The following is a 20,974-nucleotide window of genomic DNA, read 5'->3' on the forward strand; positions in this document are numbered from 1 at the left end:
GAAGTGTTACGATGGGTGCAGAGCCGCAGCTGTGTGGTTACAAGACTGGAGAGTGGCCGGGTTTCCGTCATTGCTGTTCTGGAACTGTAGCGTGTAGGCAAGCTCAGGGCCCCTGGCCCTGGTCTGGTGCAGTGAGGGGCAGGGTATCCTGCCGTGTGCTCCAAACGGACCTTTGAACATTTCCGTGTGAGTCAGATTAGGGCACATTTTACATATAAAACACTGGGGTGAAAACCAGGGGAATTTGCTATTTAAAGAGACCTGTGTTGTGAGGCTCATCAATATATATGTGGATTTAGTTTTCCCACTCCTAGTTTGTGGTCTGGCTTTGCTAGGGGAGATTACAAAAGGAGTAAGTGTGTGTAGAGTGGTGGTTTATGAAAAGTGTTGAATATTCTTGCGTAGTTCCAGAATTTCATATGCCTCCCTGAAGGTTACTTATATATAAGTAATTTACCTAAAGAGCTGTATTTGATGGAATGGTTCTTTATTATTACTCTTAAAATATGGAAAAATTCATTTGCTCGTTTCTCCGAAAGCCACTTAAGTATTTAATTTTCAGAAACCCAAAGAGCAATCTTTTTAAATCGTAATTTTGTTCATAACCAATACATAATCCAGGAAAACTATTCAAGTAATATCAGAGCAAATACAAAAATGTAAAGTGTTTACTCAGTGTAAACTAGTCATGCAGCCATCCTTTGTGATCATGCACCAGAAATAGAATTAGAACAGGCATGTGCCACAGGCGCTTCCTCTGAAGGACTTTAATCAGGACTGCAGCTCCGTGTCCAGGTCAGGGCACGTTGGGTCGTGGTTTCAGGTAACCTTGGTTCGTGGCCCCAGTGGGCCCCGGTCTCCTCAGGAAAATGCGGCGTGCTCCCCCAGGCTGGCTGGGCGGGGGGCAGGGGGGGTTCCCAGGTGGTCACGGGTGTGAGGAGCCTCTCGGGAGGGTGACTGACCACCCTTTCCTTGAAGCCCGAGGGAGGAGCAGTGGCTTCTTCAGAGCAGGACTTCCTAATGCTCTTTAAGAAGATGAAAGCAAACTCTGAATTCAGTGGCTTTATTCTAATTGAGGTAATAAAAATTTTAAGAATTTGGCAGCAAAGTAAGTAAACAGCCCTTTGTCCTGCTGGCCACACAGAGAAATGGGAGAAGCGCAGAATGCCTCAGCAGGAAGGCCAGCTGTCCAGTTGTGATACTCTTGTGTTTTACTTTTAAAAGGCTGTCAAATGCTGCTTGCAAAAGGTCCCAGTTTATTTGTGCTCGAGCTCGCTTTCAGGGGTTGCACTGTATTCGTAGGTTCCTTCGCACCCTCCCTCGCTCGAAGTTATTCTCAGACTTTCTTTAGGGAGCTGGTAGAAGAGGCATCACACTCATACCTGAGTTGTCTGTGGTTGGTGGAGGACATTTTATTTTGATGTAATTACAATTTAAGAGAAGTTGCAAAAATAGTGTAAGAACTCCTGTGCCCCCTTTATCAGCTTCCGCAGGTGGTGTTCTGCCACATTGCATTGCCGCTGTTTCTCTTTGCCCCCCTCGCACTCACATGCTCCGCCACTGTTGGGGAGGACGTTGGAGCCGCGCCACGTCTCCTCAGCAGGGAGCTGTCCCTTCGCGCAGCCCGCAGGTACACACATCAGAACTCCAGACGCAGCGTTGGCACAGCGTTCCTCTGTGACCCCGGCGCAGGGGCACGTGCGGTCCTCATAGTCCCCACGACTCTGGGACAGCATCTCGGCCTTTGTGTGTTCTGCCCTTGACTTTTTTAAAGAGGGGAGGCTGGTGGTCTTGTCAAATGCCCTTTAATTTGGATTTGTCTTACTTCTCCTCGTGCTGTTTCAGGTTATGCATTTTGGGCAGGAGCCTCACAGAAGGACATCATGTCCTTGGTGGGTCCTGTCGGGAGGCTCCTGGTGGGCTTGTCCAGTGTTGGCAACTCGGATCACTTGAGCGAGGTGGTGTTTGCCAAGTCTTCCCCTAGGGTTATGGTCCCACTCTTTGTAATTGATAAGTAATTTATGAGAAGATACTTCCGGACTACGGAAATGTCTCATTTCTAGTCAGATTTTCACTGTTTTTATTAGCAAGCCTTGGCATTTTTATAATGTCAGCACACTCTGTGCGCTTACTGTGATAGCTCCCTCTTTTCTCTCACTTACTTATTGGTTCATTTATTTACAGCAGTATGGGCTTATGGATTCTTACTTTATCCAGTGCATTGTTACTGTCATTGGTTTTGAGGTTTGAATTGTCCCAGATGGGCCAGTGAGAGCCCCTTCAGGGTGGCTCTGTGTTCGTTGATGTGTCTCCATCACTCCTCGAACACATCCTGAAATCTGGTGCAAGAAGAAGGGGAGGCTCAGCTCTGCGGTCAGTCCCGCCTCGGCATCGTGGAGAGGGGGGCGCCGGGTGTGCTCGCCGAGCGCCATTGCTCTGGGCCCTGTCTGCGCACGCCCAGCCCTCCACGGTGAGTTCCAAAGGCAGAAGAATGAATCAAAAAGAGCTTCTGTGTGAATGAACATGAGGGTCTTGATGGACAAGGAGAGGCTAGCCACGGCATGTTCTTTTGGCAGTGGCTGAGGTGCACAGTACTAAGAGGGAGCGTGTCTGAGGGTCCCCCCTCCGTGGCAGGGGCCCGGTGGTCTTGGCATGTGCAGGGTCCGAAGTTGTAGCTCTGCGTCTTGTTCTGTTTGCCGTGCATGAGCGCAGGGCTTACTGGCAGCTGTAGCGAGGACACAGCTCAGTCCCTCTCGGGGTGGGGTCCATCTCAGAAGGGTGCTCCCCTGGTGCCGGCGTTCCTGAGCCGGGCAGCTGGGCTAGAGCGTGTCAGGCAAACAGGATGGGAGCTCCTTCCGCTGCACGAGGAGAGTAGGAGCTGCTCCGCAGCCCGGGTGCTGTGCGGGTTGAGGGGGCTTGTGAGGGGCAAGACAGGGAGACCTGATGAAGTGACTTTGAGTGAAGAGGAGGAGCCACCTGGCTGAAGCAGGGAGGGCAGGGGGAAGGAAAGAGCCTTCTGGGCACATGGGGGAGAGATTGGACGATGGTCCTGTGGCAGGGAAGTCACGGCCAGTTTTCTAGCTGTAGGTAGGCCAGGTGGACCAGAGTGCGGAGAGCAAGTGAGTGGAGGGGGGCTTTACAGGCTGTTCTAGGCCTCGGGTCTTGATCACTAGAGCAGTGAGAGCCATTGGGAGGTTTCAGCAGAGGGATTATTATGGACCTCGTTTTTGAACCTTGTTTGTTTTTTTTTTTAAGTATATGTCTAAACTAGTCCTTACTTGCTGGTTTTTTTCTGAGGCTCTACCTTTAACGTTAATACACAGAAAGTCGTAGGCACAACTCCTGAGCGTTGGATTTAGAGACAGTGTTCATCCTGGAGCCGTCTGTCATCGTGTGGGGACTCCTGCTTTGAGGGGGAGTTACAGCTCCTCCGCGTAGAGGGTGGGATTGGACTGGTCACCTTCACTGCCTCCCGCTCTCCGGATGTGGCCTGTTTGCTGCCTCTGGCCTGCTGGCTACCTGCCCTGCGTGCCACCTGCCGTGCGCGGCCACGGGTCCACAGAGCTGTCTCCTGGTTACTGCTCCTGCTGAGGCTGGGCTTGCGCTCCTGCTCACTTTTTGTGCCCAGGGTGGAGGACAGTTTCAGGAATGCTATAAATATTTTAAAAAACATTTGTTGAAAAGATTGAGAAAGTATCTTCTCGCTTTAAAAATCTGGACATTGTGTGTGGTTTCTTTAACGCAATACCGAAGAAGAAATTTGAACACTGTTTTCCATGAATACTCCGGTTTAAAAGTAGTAGCTGTTTCTTGGAGACATGGGGACGGCACCGGGTAGCAAAATGGGGGAAAGTAGCATTAACTCTTGTTATTAATCCTCCTGCTTGTCTTTTCACGCTAACATTTATGGTTCCCTCGCAAACTCCTTTTTTATTTGATGTACAAAGTGGGATTATATCATGCGTACGGTTTGGCACTTTTTGGGTTGTGTTGAGTGGCGGGTATGTGGGAGGACTTTTCGTGTGGAGATGTGGGCCAAGGCAGAGCGCGTCCCGCGCGGTGGAGGTCACTCTCTGACCTGCGCTGAGCTGCCTCACCAGCGCAGAGGGCACGGCCTTCTTGACTCACTGGATTTCTGGCAGAAGCTAACGTGGTGTCAAGCAGTCTCTGGGAGCGGAGACCATGCTCGAGGATCGGGAAGAAGTGAGTCGGGTGGAAGTGAGTTGGAAGTGAGGTACGAAAGGACAGAGCTGCCGCGGACTTGGGATAGAAGGGTTCTGGGAAGACCAGACGGTCAGGGAAACTGAGTGTAAGAGAAGCTGCTTGAACCCAGATGGGGGAGCCAGGAGGGCCGGGGGTGAGGGTGAGTCCAGGCTGTTGCCTTGCAGGCTTCATCCCTCTCCCGTAGCGAGGGGGCTGATGGGGTGGGGGTGGGCTCATTGGTTGCAGGGTCCTTTCCCTGTGACAGGTGCTCATAAGCCATCAGAGGGCCTGAAGGCAACTAGCAGAAGAGACTTGGGGCATGAATCCTGATTAGTCCCGTGTTTGAGGATATGTATATTCCAGAAATTTCCTTTTGGAGCAGAAGCTATTGTATGTAAAGCTTTGAAATGCTTTAGTGGGCAGAATTAATAACTTAAAAAGAAAGGACTTTTTTTTTCTTTTTTTTCTTGCACATGATTTTTACTGATATATTTATTAATTTCTCTAGAATATATACATACTTTTGAGTGGCATTGCTGAGTTTAAGGATATATATGTTTAATTGTAGTAGATTCTCCCAGTTTGCCCAAGTGATTAAGCATTCTTAAACACGTGGCTTCTAAATTTGGGCAAAATCCGCAGTTCGTTAGAGGACAGAAATCAGTTGTAATGAATCAGTCTCTCTACGTTAATTTTGGGGGTTTTTTAGGGGTATGATGTTGGGGAGTAAGATAAGTGCTTAAATCAGAAGTACTTCATGTATAACTAGGAATCGGGATGCAGTAACTCATTCTCCCCAGCAGAGGAGGACATTTTTCTCTGGTGTCTTGGTTAACTTCCCTCTCCTGACTAGCAGCAACTGCCAAAGATAGAGCCATGCTGCCTCCGCAGGGAAGTTGCCTCTGGCCTCACACCATCAAGTAGCTCCTTCCAAGCTGCTGGTTGAGGGCAAGCTGGAAGCTTCTCTCCCTGGCCTGGAGCCCCACCCACGTGGGGGGCTCCGCTGGAAGAGCCCGAGTTTACAGGAGCCCTGCTGCTTGGAGAGCCTGAGCGTGCAGGGCCCCACTCTCTTACCCTCAGCCACTTTTTCCTTTCGAGAGGCGTCCATTCGTGCGAGAGGTTGGGGAGTCCTGGGCAGTCCCGGGGGGGCTTGGGGCTTTGTTTTGTTCCCCCAAAGGCCAGTTAATTTTGTGTTTTAAAGATTTCCCCAAACCTGACTCATCTCAGAAGGGTAAAAGGGTGAGAGAAAGCGGGCGGGCCCTCGAGAACTGTGCCGTGTCAGCACCGTACCGTAAAGTCCAGCGTACATACTGGTCAGGTCCTTTTATCTCAGGAGGCCCAGGCACTTACGGGGTCTGTGTGCCCCGGTCTCTTTAACCTTACGGATTTTGCTTCACTCAACCCGTGTGGGCCTGTTACTGAAATTTTACGGGAAGTATTGTAGACTGAAGTTGTGTACATGTTTTGCATGCTTGCTACGTGTAAGGATAATTGATTGCAGAGAATCAACAAATATAAAATATTCTCACGTCCTATTCTATTGTAACAGTTTTATTAGGGAATTGACCTGGAAACCTGGGGGGAAAAAATGTTAGCCTGTTTATTTTCTTTTACCTTTTCTCCTTTAAAGAGTAGTCTTCAAAAACAAAATAGAGGCTTTAAATGTATTTATATTTAGAAACTTCACGTAGCATGCATATCATTTATTGTCCAGATCCTGAGTGAGCTTTCTAAAGATTACAGGGCTAGGCCCAGCATTGTTGCAGTTAATAGAAACCTGTTCCGTGAGGTCTGTGGGCTGTAAGATCAGCAGCATTGCCATGACAGTGAAGTGGGCCTTATCAGAAGGAGAATTCATAGGAGGCTGCCCTGGGACCCTAACCACTGTCCTTGTGTGTGTCCTGACAATGTTATCTGTCCTCTCAGTACGGAGTATCAAATGTCTGTCATGAGTACAGAAATTAATTTAATGTCACCTGAAGACATGCAATTAATCTTTTAGAGGTTTTCATAATACCTTTACAGAAAGAGTTGCCAGTTTGGCGGATTTGGATTTTGGGGTTTAGAAGAAGATAAGGGAAATTAATTTTTCATCAGGGTTAATACAAGCTAGCAGGGCCACAAAAGCTGAGAAAAATGGTTGGGGAATTTGTCAAGTGTTGTCACTCTAGAATAATGCTGCTTAACGTCTGATAGGTGTAATCAAGAGTTGAGATTTCTATAGAGAGGGATTAATCAATTTGCTCACTAGTGAATGGGAGTCAGTGATATCACTTCTTCACGGGGTTTAAGAATGAAAATAAGATTTGATCTGTCAAATTGCAGGAAACCCTGACAGTATCAATGGGCATTTTTATCTATACATTTAAGGCATTTGTTATAAATAAATTTGTCCTGCTAATGTTGCTGGCCTCAGACCTCATTTTTTGGTAATGATTAAGCTGATACAGAGTGTTCCCTAGGCTTACTTAATTCAGATAGTACCTCTTACATTTAAAAAAGAAAAACTACTCCGAAAAGACGTTCTACAGTATTCATTAGAATCATTTGAGAAGACAGCCAACAAAATAGTTCTGGTTTGGTCTAAGATACGCTAAACTTTTTTCGCCTCATCTGTGTTTAGAGGAAGTGGCAGATCCTTAAACTAGCATCTACACAAGGAATTTGAGAGGGAGCTGGGCCACCTAGAGAGATGCACTTTGAAAGGGAACTGACTTTTTTTGAAGAGGTCATCATTTGTGTCCACAAATGACCAGTCTCCTTACATTAATGTTGGCAGGTTTCTGAAAATCCTAATTTGAATTCAAGAGTATTTTCAAATGTATACACCAAAGTACTAACGATTTTAGGACCTCCTTCAGTGCAGTAACTGTTTGTGTAAGTTACAGAAGATTCCAGATGCACGGGCGCGTTCAGTCTGCTTCTTGACCTCTGTCTGGGTCTGTGTGTGAGTGTAGGCGTCAGCAGTACACTCCTGTCCAGAACAGTCAGGAATGCGGAATAACTTCTATTTAAGCATCACAGTGACCCTTCATGCAGTGCAGGAGGGCTAGTCCTTTCTGTTTCAACTTTTGCTGAGAACAGTTGTGTGAAGCACAAAGCACTTCCTGGCCGGGGAGCCCTGGGGGCGGAGAGTGCTGTGGGGGCCTCGGAGGATGCAGGCCAGGCAGGGAGGAGGAGGACAGGGACCCCTTGGCCCGGCAGTGCGCGCCCTGGGGCCAGAGCCGCAGGAGACGAGGTGCGTGCAGATCTGCAGAAATGGTGTCATCACCGTGTCTTTTCAGGTGATCTCTTAGAAAACCCTGAAAGAGGCCTTTACAACATGAATGGGACCCTTTCTTCGTGTCACGAGCCTTCATACTCTGCAGAAGGAAAGCTGAGTTGTTCTCACGGATGAGAAAAGGAGAGGCTTTTGTTTGTGGTACCTGTTTGTCCTGAACTTTGAGGGGATCAAGCCTACTTGAAAAAGTAAACTTCTCTTGAAAGAAAATGAAAGTTCGGAACTTTGTTTTTCAGGGTTTTTATCTGACGTTAACGTCTCCACTTATAGTAAATTACCACCAGTCTCTTACCCAAAATAACAATGAAGAGAATTTTTATTATTTGGAGTGTTTCTTGACTAAATGTTTATGTTCTCAATTCAGTTCCCAGTTTAAAAATCATCTGATCGCCAGTGTTCTATATTTATCGTCCAAATACTTATATACATTGTCTACCTCAAAAGAGGCAAGTTATAATATCTTAACTTTTGGTGCAAGTTGTTCTTTTTAAGTTAAAGTTCACTGTCTAGATCATGTTTTTAGCGTTGGCTTACTAAAGAAAGAAAATGATGACAATATTCGTTCTTTTTTCCATCATGTATATGGACATTATCCTTTTAGGCCGTACGTACCAGCTAATTATCTGTTCTGCAACGTGGCGTAATCGTTCCTGACACACAAGGTAGTGCTGCTGCCTTGAAAGCTGGCCTGGTCGGTATCGTAGTGACGTGGAGTAAATACCCGTGTGCTAACCAGCAGTGGCTGTAACCTAGGTTCCTGATACTATCCTTTTTTTTCTGGCAGGTTGAAAACTCCTGTTTTTAAAGTGTGATGCACTATTTATTAATTCATTCAGTAGATAACCTCAGTACCTTTGGCGTATGCAGGAAATTCCAGCTTGGTGCACAAAACAGGCTGATAGGGTTTAAACCTCTGGTTTCTGTAGATGCTCACAGGATAGCGTATGCTATAGGAATCCTCGAACTTGTCCCTGGTCGGTAGGCTCCCAGGGAGTTTATTTAGACCCCCCGCGTCGCTACAGTGGAGGGCGTTCCCATAGAACTATCCACCTAGCCAGTTCATTTATTCACGTGGGTGAATAGGGTGGAAGTTGGAGAATCAGTCAGTAGACCCGTGTAGCTAGACTCCTTGGTCTTGCGGTGTCCAGCCAGCCTTGCGTTCCTGGGGTCAATCTTGGCTCGGGCGTGGGGCACGGTCCCTTTTCTGTGTGGATGCGTCCGGTTGCTGCTATTTTGGTAGGGACCTTTCTTCACCTATGTTTGTGAGGGTGTGGTTTGGTGCCTTTCTTCTCCTGTGAGGTGTTTAGCATTTCTATCCGGGTCATGCCGGTCTCAAAGGGTGAGTGGGAAGGTTCTTTCTCCTCCTCTCTTCTCTGAGAGAGGCTGCTGTGTGTAAGATTGGTCGTCTTCCTCCTGAAACAGGGCTCACCACTCACCAGTGAGTCCGTTTGGATTTTTCTTTGCGGGACGTTCTTCATTACCAATTCAGTGTCTTCTCAGATTTTCAGATTTTCTCTTTATTCTTGAATCCGTTTTGGTGTTTTGCATTTCTTATGCAGTCTGTCCGTTTCACCTCAGTGGCCTGACTTGTTGGTATAAGTTGTTCGTGACGTCCTTTTTCATTTTGGTGGGACCTGTTGTGATGACCTGCTCTCTTGTTTCTGATTTTGGTCATTGGTGCCCTCTCTCCTTTTTTCTTGATCAGTTCAGTTAGAGGTCATCGGTTTTGTTGATCTCAAAAATGCAACTTTTGGTGTCATTGATTTTTCTCTATTGTTCTTCTGTTTCCCTTGTCATTGCTTTTTGCTGTGATCTTATCTTTTCCTTCCTCGTATTTTAGGTTTGATTTCCTTTTTTCCCTAGCATCTTGAGATAAAAGCTCAGGTTATTGATTTCAGATTTCTTTCCTTTCTGACATAACTCTTCAGTTGCAGAGTTTTTGATATGTTGCATTTTGATATGTTGCATTTTTATTCAGTTCAGAATATTTTTTTATGAGTTTTCTATTCTTACCTCATTTCTTAGCCTGGCTTCCTAGGGGTCAACCCTTTTGCTACATAGCTTGTTGGTCGGCCAGTCAGTCATTCGAGAAGAGATTGGCGGGTGGGTGGTCTGTGAGTGGGGGGCACCGGCTGTCAGAGCTCACCTCAGCTAGCCCTTCCTACCCGCCCCCTACCCGTGTGAGCTTCCCTGGCACCCTCGTGGAGAGCACTTACCTAGGCCTTCGGGAGCTCTGATTTCCAGAATTTCCCATTGTGCCTCTGATTACTGGCTGGTTTGCTNCCCCCCCCCCCCCCCCCCCCCCCCGGTTTGCTGCTGGTACTGACAGTGCTGCTGGGGCTTCTCAGGCTGGCAGGCCTCACCCGCTCTGCCCCCACCCCCTTCCCTGTCAGCTGGGAGCCTGCCCTGCACACCAGGTCTGAGGAGTAGTTGCTGCTCCGTGACTCATTTCACTTTCTTCGACTCCCAGAGACCTGAAATGCTTGTTCTGGGTGGTTTTGTCTGTCAGATATTTATGGGGGGGGCAGGTGGGGTAGACTTGCTGTCCTCTCCTCCTGCCGTAGCCAGAAGCCCTGCCGTAGGTGACAGTTTTAATCCCATTTCTCCTGGGGCCCAATTACTTTGGGCAGTTTTTACACAAATCTTATCTACACCTATCTCGCTCCAGCCCCTGTCCTTTCACTTTATTCCGTTACCCTGTCTCTGAAAGATGAGCGTAGAGACGGGAGAGGCACAGGCTACAGGGCTGCTGCTGCGCTAACTCAGCCAGCTCCTTTGGGAAGCACTGGTGCCGCTGAGCAAGCCGCTGAGCAAGCCGCGGGGCTGGGCTCACTGACACCCGCCCCCCGCCCCTGTGGGCGTGAGGACTGGAGCCTCGTGCTGACCAGGGTCGGAGTCTCACTGCGCACATTCAGGCATCCGTTTCTGCTCAGATTACGTAATTTAGTAGGGCAAGATAGGATTTTCTTGCTGTCCACTTTCTTTCTTGGTCACCAGCTACTCTCTTGGAGAGACGCTGCACTTAATACTGAAAGTAGCCCACAGGCACCATCCAGAGAGATTGTTTGTGCTGCCGGGTGGTATCGTAAACATAAAGAGTACAGCTTGAATGTATTCAGTAGCAAAAATTTGAGAACGTTTTAAAGATGTAACTGGCGTTATTAAATGATTTGCGAATTGGGCACCATCCCATCCGGCAAGCCGAGGAGGCCCCCAGGAGGAGGCCCCTGGGAGGTGTGCAGAATGGAAGCTGCTTAAAGAGGGAGAATAGGGCGGGGAAGCTATTGGCTGAGGCAGGATGGTTTCAGGCAGGTGACTCTCCCCTAGGCGGAAAGTGAGGGTCTTAGGCAGGTGAGCTCACCTTCCCGGGGCGGGGGGGGGGCACTTCCCAACTGACCGGCGAAGACCACCTTTGGGGGGGGCTGATGACTCCACGAGCCTCAGTTTGGGAGCTCCGTCTAAGTGACACCATTTCGGGCGTGTGGTTTTCTTTTTAACAAATACAGCGGTTTTTAAGGTCAAGAAACAAGGGATTGTTATTAAGACTCAAAAGGTTACATTTCTGACCCTTGTAAAGCTTGTCACAGGCGCGCGAGTCCCTCCTCTGAGATCGCTGACGGGAGGATGAGGCACTGCGGCTCCGCGGGAGGGAGGGGCCGAGAGAGGACCAGGGGTCATTGCTGTGTCCCCAGGGCCAGTGAGGCGCGTCCTGACGACAGTCCCCTTTGCATTAGGTCTGAAGACGGGTTAAAAGTTTAAAACCACTGCCTGTGCGGACTGTCAGATTTTAACAAGAACTCTCTCAAAAGTGGCAAATGCTTGTTGAGTATGAAGTGTTTTTAAAGTTCAGCCGTATTTCACTGGGCTGAACAGCACTTACTTTAATCACAGACCTCTTGAGTGGGTACAGTAATTAAAGATCTTCGTGTTTTAAATTTCAGTAATATGATTAAAACCCAAACACGGTCAGATGAGAAATTTCCTTAGTGGCTGTAGTGAACTGGCGGGTTTGGTGTTTCACTTGTTTGAGATAGCTTTGCTCTCGGTTGAGCGCTCACCGAGGCGGACCCCCCGACGCTGGGGCAGGCCGCCCGGCTGCGCAGGTACTGACCAGCACGCTGCCTTGTTTCAGCAGGGAGGAGAGAGCGACGGCTTTTTTCACCCTGAGGGCCAGCCCCAGCGGCTCCCGCAGCCCCCAGAAGTGAGACAGCAGCCCGCCCGCAAGGTGACGCTGACCAAGGGGGCCCTTCAGCAGCCCCAGCACCCGCCGGTGGGGCCCCACGTGCACTCGGCCGGCCCTCCGGCCATCAAGAGCATCCAGGGAGTTCATCCGGCCAAGAAGGTACTGCTTGTTACCGAGGCCGAGGGCCGGGAACGCGGAGACGTCGTCCTAGTTAAAACAGCGCTCGGCGTCTGGGCAGTTCTCCGATGGGAGTGCCTCACGCGCAGTAGGAGGGCCCAAGCAGATTTATAAATGAACAGTAATCTCCTTTGTTTTGGCTTTGAAAGTTAATGTGTTCACAGAAGCACTTTCCTCGCGTGACTTTGTCATGAGACTCATAGGGGAAAGGCCGCACAGCCGGGGCTGTGGCTGTTTTCTGCAGCTCTGACCCCTGCCCTGGAGACGACCCTGTGCTCATAGATCCCAGTTGGGCATCTTTCGTCCCCCTGCTCACTGGTTCTCCAGACTCTGCTGGCACAGAGCCAGAGAGACTTCTGCTCAGCCACTTTCTTGCTGTTACCCAGTTCACAAGGGGGAAAGCAGGGCCTTTGCAGGGGAAGGATCCTGTGCAAGGAAAGTGGCCCTGACTCTGGATCTTTCCTCCTTCCTTTGCCCTGGGGATGGAAGGGGCTCTTATTCGGACTGTGTGACGAGAGACAAAGGCATCTAGAATGCCTCCCACGGAGGTGCCTGTTCTCCTTTCGCACACTGAATTTAAACCTCCCCTAGGAGAGGAGCGTCCTCCTCATCCTGTTATGTCCCCGTGGTAGGGCGCCCTTCTCCTCAGCTGGTAGGGAAGCCGTCTCTGTAGCTTCCCCAAAGCTTTCACCTCTCTGCCTGACAGTAAATATTTTTTTTTTTTAAAGATTTTATTTTTATTTATTCGACAGAGATAGAGATAGCCAGCGAGAGAGGGAACACAAGCAGGGAGTGGGAGAGGAAGAAGCAGGCTCCTAGCAGAGGAGCCTGATGTGGGGCTCGATCCCATAACGCCGGGATCATGCCCTGAGCCGAAGGCAGACACTTAACCACTGTGCCACCCAGGCGCCCCTGCCTGACAGTAAATATTGTCTCCTCTTGGGGCCTAAGTCCAGATGCCCCTTGTGTGATGGAATTACACAAGCTAGGAAGCAGGGCAGCAACACTGCTTTGAGTTTCTTCTAGAAAGCTCTGCAGTCTATTAGCTCTTCCTATCTGCTTGTCCTTCTGATAATTAAATAGTAATAGTCTTAATATGAAGGCCATTCTGGGTCTTTGAAGTATTTAAATGACTTTGTCTGTGTTATCTCATAAGCACTTGAATATGTAGGAGAAAACAGAATTATCCCCTTTTTGCAACAGAAGATGGGTACAGACATTAAATCTTAGCTTCAGTCTTTGAAGGTTGCCCAAGTCTAAACCGGCTTCAGTCAGGGGCTTTCCCCAGTCCATCCATGAGGAGTGACTTTAGAGGCCCCCTCCCCCATACAGCTGTGCTCCTCTGAAGGCTTCGTCTACTCTCCTGTGAAGTGAGAGCAGCAGTTTCCCAGCTCATGCGGGCTCTTGGGAGGACTTCCTGAGAACATGCGTATAAATAGCATGGTCCCTGGTGTATAAGGAAGTATTTGGTAAAGGACATACTGTCTGATTAATATTATATAATAATACATATATGATATGTGTAGTATAATATTATATAATAATATTAATAGTATTAATATTATATAATACTCTCTTATTAGTATTATAACTTCTTATAGCTAGAACATAAGAATACTTATTTACTGCTGGTTTCCAGCCAGTTTTACTTGCAACTTTGTCTTTTCTGATTCCGTTGTAGTCACCATCAGTGTTACATTAGTTTCAGGTGTGCAGTATAGTGATTCGGTGAGTTCCGTACATCACCAGGTGCTCGCCGTGCTAAGTGCACTCTTAGTCCTTCCCCCGTCTCACCCAGCCACCCGCCAGCCTCCCCCTGATAACCACCAGTTTATTCTCTAGAGGTAAGAGGCTGTTTCTTGATTTGCCTCTTTTTTTCCTTTGTACATTTTTCTTTCTTAATTCCACGTAAGAATGAACTCATGGTATTTGTCTTTGACCTACTTTGCTTAGAATAATACTCTCTAGCTCTATCCACGTCCTTGCAAGTGGCAAGATTTCATTCTTTTTTATGGCTGAGTAATATTCCAGTGTGTGTGCGTGTGTGTGTGTGCATGTGCGTGTGCATGTGCGTGCACACGCACACACCTCATCTTCTTTCCCCACTCATCTTTCTGTGGACACTTGGGCTGCTTCCACAGTTCAGCTCTTGTGGTTTTCATTTTAGCCACGCTGACGGGTGTGAGGTGATACACTGTCGCTTCGATTAGCATCCCCTGATGGCACGTGATGTTGACCATCTTCTCATGTGTCTGTTGGCCATCTGGGTGGCTCCTTTGGAGAAATGTCTGTCTTCTGCCCGTTTTTTAATTGGATTGTTTGGGTTTTGGGTGTTGAGTTGTATCAGTTCTTTATGTATTTTGGATGCTAGGCTTTTATCAGATATATCATTTGCAAATATCTTCTCCCATTCCATTGCTTCTTAGTTTTGTAGATTGTTTCCTTCACTGTGCTTTTTATTTTGATGTAGTCCCAGTAGTTTTGTTTTTTGTTTTTTGTTTTTTGCTTTTGCTTCTCTTGCTTCAGGAGTCATAATCTAGGAAAATGTCGCTATGACCAATGTCAGAGAAATTACTGCCTGTGATCTCTTCTAGGATTTTTGTGGTTTTAGGTCACACATTTAGGTCCTTAATGTATTTTGAGTTTATTTTTGTGTATGGTGTCAGAAAGTGGTCCGGTTTCATTCTTCTGCATGTGGCTGTCCAGTTGTCCCAAGACCATTTGTTGAAGAGACTGTCTTTTTCCCATTGCATATTCTTGCCTCCTTTGTCAAAGATTAATTGACCATATAGTTGTGGGTTTATTTCTGTGTTTTTTGTCTAGTTCCCTTAATCTGTGTGTCTGTTTTTGTGCCAGTACCATAATATCTTGATCACTGCAGCTCTGTAATATAATTTGAAGTCTGGAATTGTGATGCCTCCAGCTTTGCTTTCCCTTTTCAAGGTTGCTTTGGCTGTTTGGGGTCTTTTGTGGTTCCATACAAAGTTCAGGATTGTTCTAGTTCTGTGAAAAATGCTGTTGGTATTTTGGTAGGGATTGCATTACACGTGTAGATTGCTTCGAGTAGCATGGACATTTTAACGTAATTTGTTCTTCAGGCCGTGAGCATGGAATCTCTTTCCATTTATGTCATCTTCAGTTTCTTTCCTCAGTGTTGCATAGTTTTCAGAGTACAGGTCTTTCACCTCTTGGTTAGGTTTATTCCTAGGTATCTTTTTTTTGGTGTAACTGTAAATGGGATTTGCTTAATTTCTCTTTATGTTGTTTCATTACTAATGTATAGGAATGCAACAGATTTCTGTACATTTTTTTTTTTAATCCTGCGACTTTACTGAATTCATTTATCAGTTCTAGTGGTTTTTTTGGTGGAGTCTTTAGGTTTTTCTGTATATGGTATCATGCGATCTGCATATAGTAAGGGTTTTACTTCTTCCTTACCAGTTTGGATGCTTTCTCTTTCTTTTTCTTGTCTGATTGCTGTGGCTAGGACTTCCAGTTCTGTGTTGAAAAACATTGGTGGAAGTGGACACCCCTTTCCCCTTGCCGATCTTTGCGGAAAAGCTCTCAGTTCCCCCCCCTTGACTATCATGTTGGCTGTGGGTTTTTCATATATATACCTTTATCACGGTTGAGGTATGTTCCCTCTGGATCTATTTTGTTGGTTTTTGTTGTGAATGGATATTGTACTTTGTCAGATGCTTTTTCTGCATCTGTGGAAATGATCGTACTGTTTTTATCCTTTCTCTTACTGATGTGTTTTACGTTCACCTTTCGATGTGTGTTTTCCAGTGTGACTTCTGTTGAAATATCCTTTTGCATTTTTCAAAAACTCAGTTCCCAGGAGGAGTTTTGCCGCCTTCTGCGACGTGTTAAGAAATGTTGTTTTGTACGCCTTTCCTTTTGTGTGGTGCCTGTTCATGTGCAGAAGTTCCATTCTGATTTCCATTTACCTTCCTCTCTGCCTTTTCTGTGATGGAACGGGGGCCATTTTGTCCCTTTGTACCCAGCTGTAGGGCAGAATTGGGGTTAGGGTGTCTGGAAGCTCTGGTGCTGTTCAGCCCACCTGCTGCCTGCGTTTCACCGCTGCCTGCAGAGATGGACTTTTGTTTTGGAGAAAGCACTTAGCACTTGGCGCTTTAGCTAATTTTCTAATTAGAATATACCAGAAAGATTCAGCCGTCTCCTCTTCTTTAAAAGACCCCAGAACAGTGGTTTCGAACCCTTGAGCAACTTAAAAACCTTCTGAGGTCTGGGCTCTCCCTTAGACCAGTGACATCATCACTGTGGTGGGTATGGGCACGCATTGTTGTGGCTTGGGTTTTTTTCTGGTGTTGTTAAAGCGCTGTGGTGTATGGGATGGTGGCGTGCAGCATCCGGAAGGTGACCCCAGCTACAGAACCCGCCTTGCAGGTACTCAGGGTGCCGGCCACACGGAGTCACCGCTGTGGCTTGTGGTGGGTGCGTCGTCTACGCTGGGGGCAGTTTGGGCTCTGGGCCTGTTAGGACGAGACCCAAACAAGTCTCTCAACCCCTCTGATCTGCTGCTTCGTCTGCGCACGGTGGTTAACGCAGAAAGTGCCTCCTCGTGCTGCTCTTGGTACCTAGATGGAGTCACACTTAGCTACTTCTCTTTCCTTCCTTTGCCTCCACGTGGACTTGCTGGGGGTGGGTTCACTTCGACATTAAGCCCTGCTCTGGTAGTGGATGGAAAGTACAGACGATCCTGTCGCTTGTGGTGTATTTTAATGGATTCTGAGTTGTTTGCCCACTTGTATAATCTTAGCAGCCGTGGGGAAAAAAATCCAAAGCTTAAAAGTGAAATGGTATTTCTGCCGTCGCCAGGTGCTCATGCATGGGAGAGGCCGAGGCGTGGCCGGAGCGATGGGCCGAGGACGCCTGATGCCAAACAAGCAGAACCTCCGGGTGGTGGAGTGTAAGCCCCAGCCCTGCGTCGTGTCTGTGGAAGGGCTGTCCTCGTCCACCACCGACGTCCAGCTGAAGAACCTGCTGATGTCAGTAGGCCCCATTCAGGTGGGTTGCCTGGGGCCCTGCGCCAAGACTGTTCCATCCGGACTCACAGTCCCTCTGTGTTGCTCACTTTATGGTAAAGTGGTACGTTCAAGAAGAAAGACACGTATTTTATTGACTGTGCATACCTGATAGCAGGACTTTTGCCTTAGAGTTAGATTATCTGGAAATTTTCAGGTGCTCAGTTACGAAATTTATGAAATAATTTTTCCAACTGAACAAATTATTCTTTGAAACCCTCACGTTATCCTAAGGTTTACATAGGCATCTGTACGCAGGTAGATTTTGTGCTGTCACACACTTTTGTTTGTAATAACTGAAAACTTTTAAAACACTAAGCCTTCTTGACCATAATTCCCAGAAATAGCTCACATGTTAACTACTGTGAGACTTGGTTTAGATTTTACAGACGTGAAATAACGTAGACTATAGTTTGATGTCTTTATTTGAACATGTCCACTGAGCTGGCTGCAGTATGTCTCCAGTTCTGCAGTGAGCAGAAAGCTCTGTTCAGACCCCTCGTGTCTGCATCTTCTCGAGTCCTGTAGGTAAAGCAGCAGAGAAGCAGGTTGACCTGGTGTTCCTTGAGCCGTGTGTCTCTCTGGTCCCCATCCCAGCCGCCGTCTGCACCGGTCAGAGCTCATGTGGGCAAGGCGTGGAGTGTGAATATCAGATTTCTGCGAGCTTTCGTTTCAAGATGTTTTATAGCCTCTTGCTGCAGGAGTGAATGGGGAGCGTTTTCAGGCCAGAGTTGATTTTCAGCATGTTTGAAATCTGTCTGCTGTTGAGAGTCTCAAAACGTGAGGCGTGGATGAAAGCCCTTCCAGAACCCGCCCTGTTCTTCAGGCATAGCAACTTCCACCGTCATTTTTGGACTCCTAGGGAGATGGTTAGGGTTGGTTTCTATTTGTGTGTCATAATAGACAGCTAACACTGGGCTTCCGTGCTCAGTGCCGTCGGTCGCGCGGTGGTGCGGTGGAGACCGTTGTCGGTCACCCGGGGCTCTCGTGCTGTGTTCGCAGGCAGCCCCTTCAGACAGGTCACCACGACGGGGACGGATCTGCAGGAGCACAGGTGACACTGGAGCCTGGCAGGTTTATTAACATGCTCGCCCTGGTCTGAGACTCTCCTGCACGTGGTGGTGGAGAATCTGGGCTCCAGGACCAGTGAGTCCAGACTAACAAGCCAGAGCCTAATGTGGGAGTTCTGAGGACTGGCATTTTCTGTGGGGGCTCGTGGGCTATTTCATGTCCCCGTGTCTCTGTCTCCATGTGGCCCGGGGGGGTGACAGCATGGCCGCTTTCTACACGTGAGCCACTTTGCTTCCTTACACGCGGTCTTGATAATTCTCCCGAGTGTCCTCAGCTGGGATGTGGTTTTCTTTCTGCTGACAGACATCTGAATCTGAATCAAAGTGGTGCTGACATCTGAATAGTGGTGCTGCTTGCTTCTCATCACACTGAGGGTCAGTGGCTGCTTGCAGCCATTGCTAAGCCACCTAACCTTGGTCTTACCCATCTTAAAACTTGAATTTTTAATTTTGCATTTGGGGCCTATAGATCTCTTGAATGGCCTTTATTTTTTTTTTTTTTCCTTCCTGTTCGGAAAAGAATTAGAGATCAGGGTGTTATAAGTAAAGTTTGACTGAGGGAACCTAAAGGCAAACAAAAACAATGTTGGATTATTTAATGCCTTGTTCTAATTAGAAAGCGAGGGAAAGATAGGAGAACGAATTGTTTAGGTTACATCAGTGACCCTTCAAATGGGGTGAAGGTGAGCTTTCATATGCCCCTGGTGAAGTCCCTGTGGAATGATGAATGTAGCACTTAGATAGGGCCTGTTTTTCCATCCCGGGGAACAAAGCGGAGTGCTCACATTTTGCCAGTCTTAGTCCCATAGGATGGTTTTGAGGGGGAGTTTGTAAATTTTTAAATACCGCATTCACAAAATGTCAAGTTTCTTAATTAAAAAAAAAAAAACTCCTATAACAAGTCCGTGCCAATGTTAGATAGCTGAAGAGTGATATATTAAGTACACATTTTAGAAAGATATTTATAACAAGACTCGCTTATGGTTTAAGTATAAGTGGGCTTGGACGGGGATGGCTCTGGGTAACCCAGACCTTCTGCGGTCCTGACGGCAGGAAGTGTGTGTGTGGAGCTTCTGTGTGTGTTGGACTCTGGCACCACCTCGCGTCCACTTGGTGTAACGGCAAGTGGTGGTGTCGAGAGCAGGAAGGTCGTCCCCTGTTCCTTTGGGCCTTTAAATTAGAGAAAGTCACAGCCACTGCATGTGAGCTCTGCTGCTTGAACGCTGACAGTGGGCTGTGGCAAGGTCGCCACGTTTCTTTCAGATTAGTGCAGTGTCCCCTTAAACGGTGCTCAGAAGTCTCTGTAGGAAGTCCATGTTAAAGTCCTGTACTGACCCATTCTTTACAGAAGGAGAGACGGAAAGGTTTTGTGGACGTGTTACAACGGAAGGTAGCAAGGGCTGAAAAGTACAGGAACGTATTCAGAGTTTCAGGGGAGAGGGCGCGGCGAGAGAGCCACACGGGGCGCTCAGCAGCAGCGATGCCACGAGGCTGCGTCTGAGACAAGGCCGTGCCCGGAGCCCCAGACCCAGTGGGAGGCACCTCGCTCTCGGGGAGGGCCTGGGCTGCTGTAGCCGCTGAGCACACGCCCCCTGCTCTCCGGGGACCTGCACGGCTTCCCGCAGGAGTGACCCTGACCTCCTGCTCTGTCCTGAAGCAGGGAGCCAAGGGGGCTCTTGAGGTCAGGAAGTAAGCTAGTTAAAACACCTGTGGGTTTTTTGCTTCATTGTCTTTGTTTCCCCGAGTACTAGGTTATGCCTAAAATGGTGCCAAGGAGAAAAATTTGTTATCCTATAAATAAATGAAACGTCATGGTGTAAGAACAGAAAAGTAGTTTCCTCACAAAAGCAGGACGTTTGAAATCACTTAGTGAGACTCTGGCCGTTCTGTGTTCGGGTCACCGTGACCTAACAGGCAGGAGTGCTGTGGGCATTCTCTCTGCTGCCCTCTGTAGTCACTTCTCCCAGCAGTCCTGTGAGTCGTTCCTGAGCTGAGACGAGAGGGGAGGTGGCCCCGGGCAGCTTGTGGTTGAGGCTGGACGGGCCCCTCACCGTGCAGCCGGGGTCACAGCCGGGGTCACAGCCGGGGTCGGGCTCTGAGACAAGGCTTCGGGGCAAGTTCCCAGTTCTGCCGGTTGGTGTGTAATTCTCAGAGCACTTGTCCTCCCATCAGACTCTCATCACCCACAGGAGAACTTAACCGCTCCTTTGTAACTGTCCCATCAAGCCCTGGCACACCTCGGGGGATGGGAGAGATGGCCTCCACATCACCTTCGAGGGGCATCGATCGAGACTGTGAGGACGAGCCGAGCCGCAGGTGCGCCAGGTGTCCGAGTGTGCCCTCAGGAGGGGACTGCTGGCCCAGAGGGTGCGCGCTCCTGAACTTGCTCCAGGCTGGAGAAGACAGCCCTCCAGGACACACCAAGCCTGCCCGCTGCCTCCCGACGACACTGCAGTTCCGGGGCGTCTTGTCCTGCAGTGCATCTCAGTCCGCCCCACGTGGAGCTCATGTCCGGGAGTCGGACCTGCTCTGAAGGTGCACCTCGTTCTGACCCACCGACGAGTCTGGTCGGCCAGGTAGAAAAGGTTCGACTCGAGTGAAGGCAGTTTAGTCGTTGCGAAGTCGAGGACGTTTGGGAAAGAAAGCACTAGGTGTGGTCAGCAGTAGACGGACGACAGACCCATGCCACGAGGCGTAAAGAAAATACAAGTGTGGACACATGGTCTGAAGCTGCACTGGGGAAAAACCCTCCCTGAAAACACCGTGTCAGTAACCCAAAAGGAGAACAGGTTTTCAGGAGACCAGTGCGACAGCACGAGAGCTCTTTGGAGGGAAGCGGGAACAGCAGCGAGGGGAGTGGTGGCCATCGAAGGTTGTCGCGCCTTGTCAGCATGAGCGGCATGCCGCAGGGCATGCGGAACCACGGGGGGATGTGCCGAAGCCCTGGGACCTCAGGAACGACCCCGACTGGGCACCAGAGCAGACGGGAGCGGACCAGGCCGTTGCAGCAGCA

General features: G+C 48.5%; 1 protein-coding gene across 8 annotated transcripts in view; it reads left to right on the plus strand.

Annotated features, from left to right (window-relative positions):
• RBM33 (RNA binding motif protein 33) overlaps window positions 1-20,974 on the plus strand; it is a 133,238-nt gene that overhangs the window by 102,114 nt on the left and 10,150 nt on the right. For 4 of the 8 annotated variants that reach the window (XM_034639915.1, XM_034639899.1, XM_034639932.1 and 1 more), the window contains 2 exons: window positions 11,616-11,825; window positions 16,686-16,874. In XM_034639915.1, coding sequence (XP_034495806.1) covers window positions 11,616-11,825; window positions 16,686-16,874 — 399 coding nt within the window. The remainder of the gene's footprint in view (window positions 1-11,615; window positions 11,826-16,685; window positions 16,875-20,974) is intronic. The other 4 variants (XM_034639907.1, XM_034639923.1, XM_034639941.1 and 1 more) reach the window with 2 other exon arrangements.

This window comes from Ailuropoda melanoleuca, chromosome 1, assembly GCF_002007445.2.
Source record: "Ailuropoda melanoleuca isolate Jingjing chromosome 1, ASM200744v2, whole genome shotgun sequence".
NCBI lineage: Eukaryota > Metazoa > Chordata > Mammalia > Carnivora > Ursidae > Ailuropoda > Ailuropoda melanoleuca.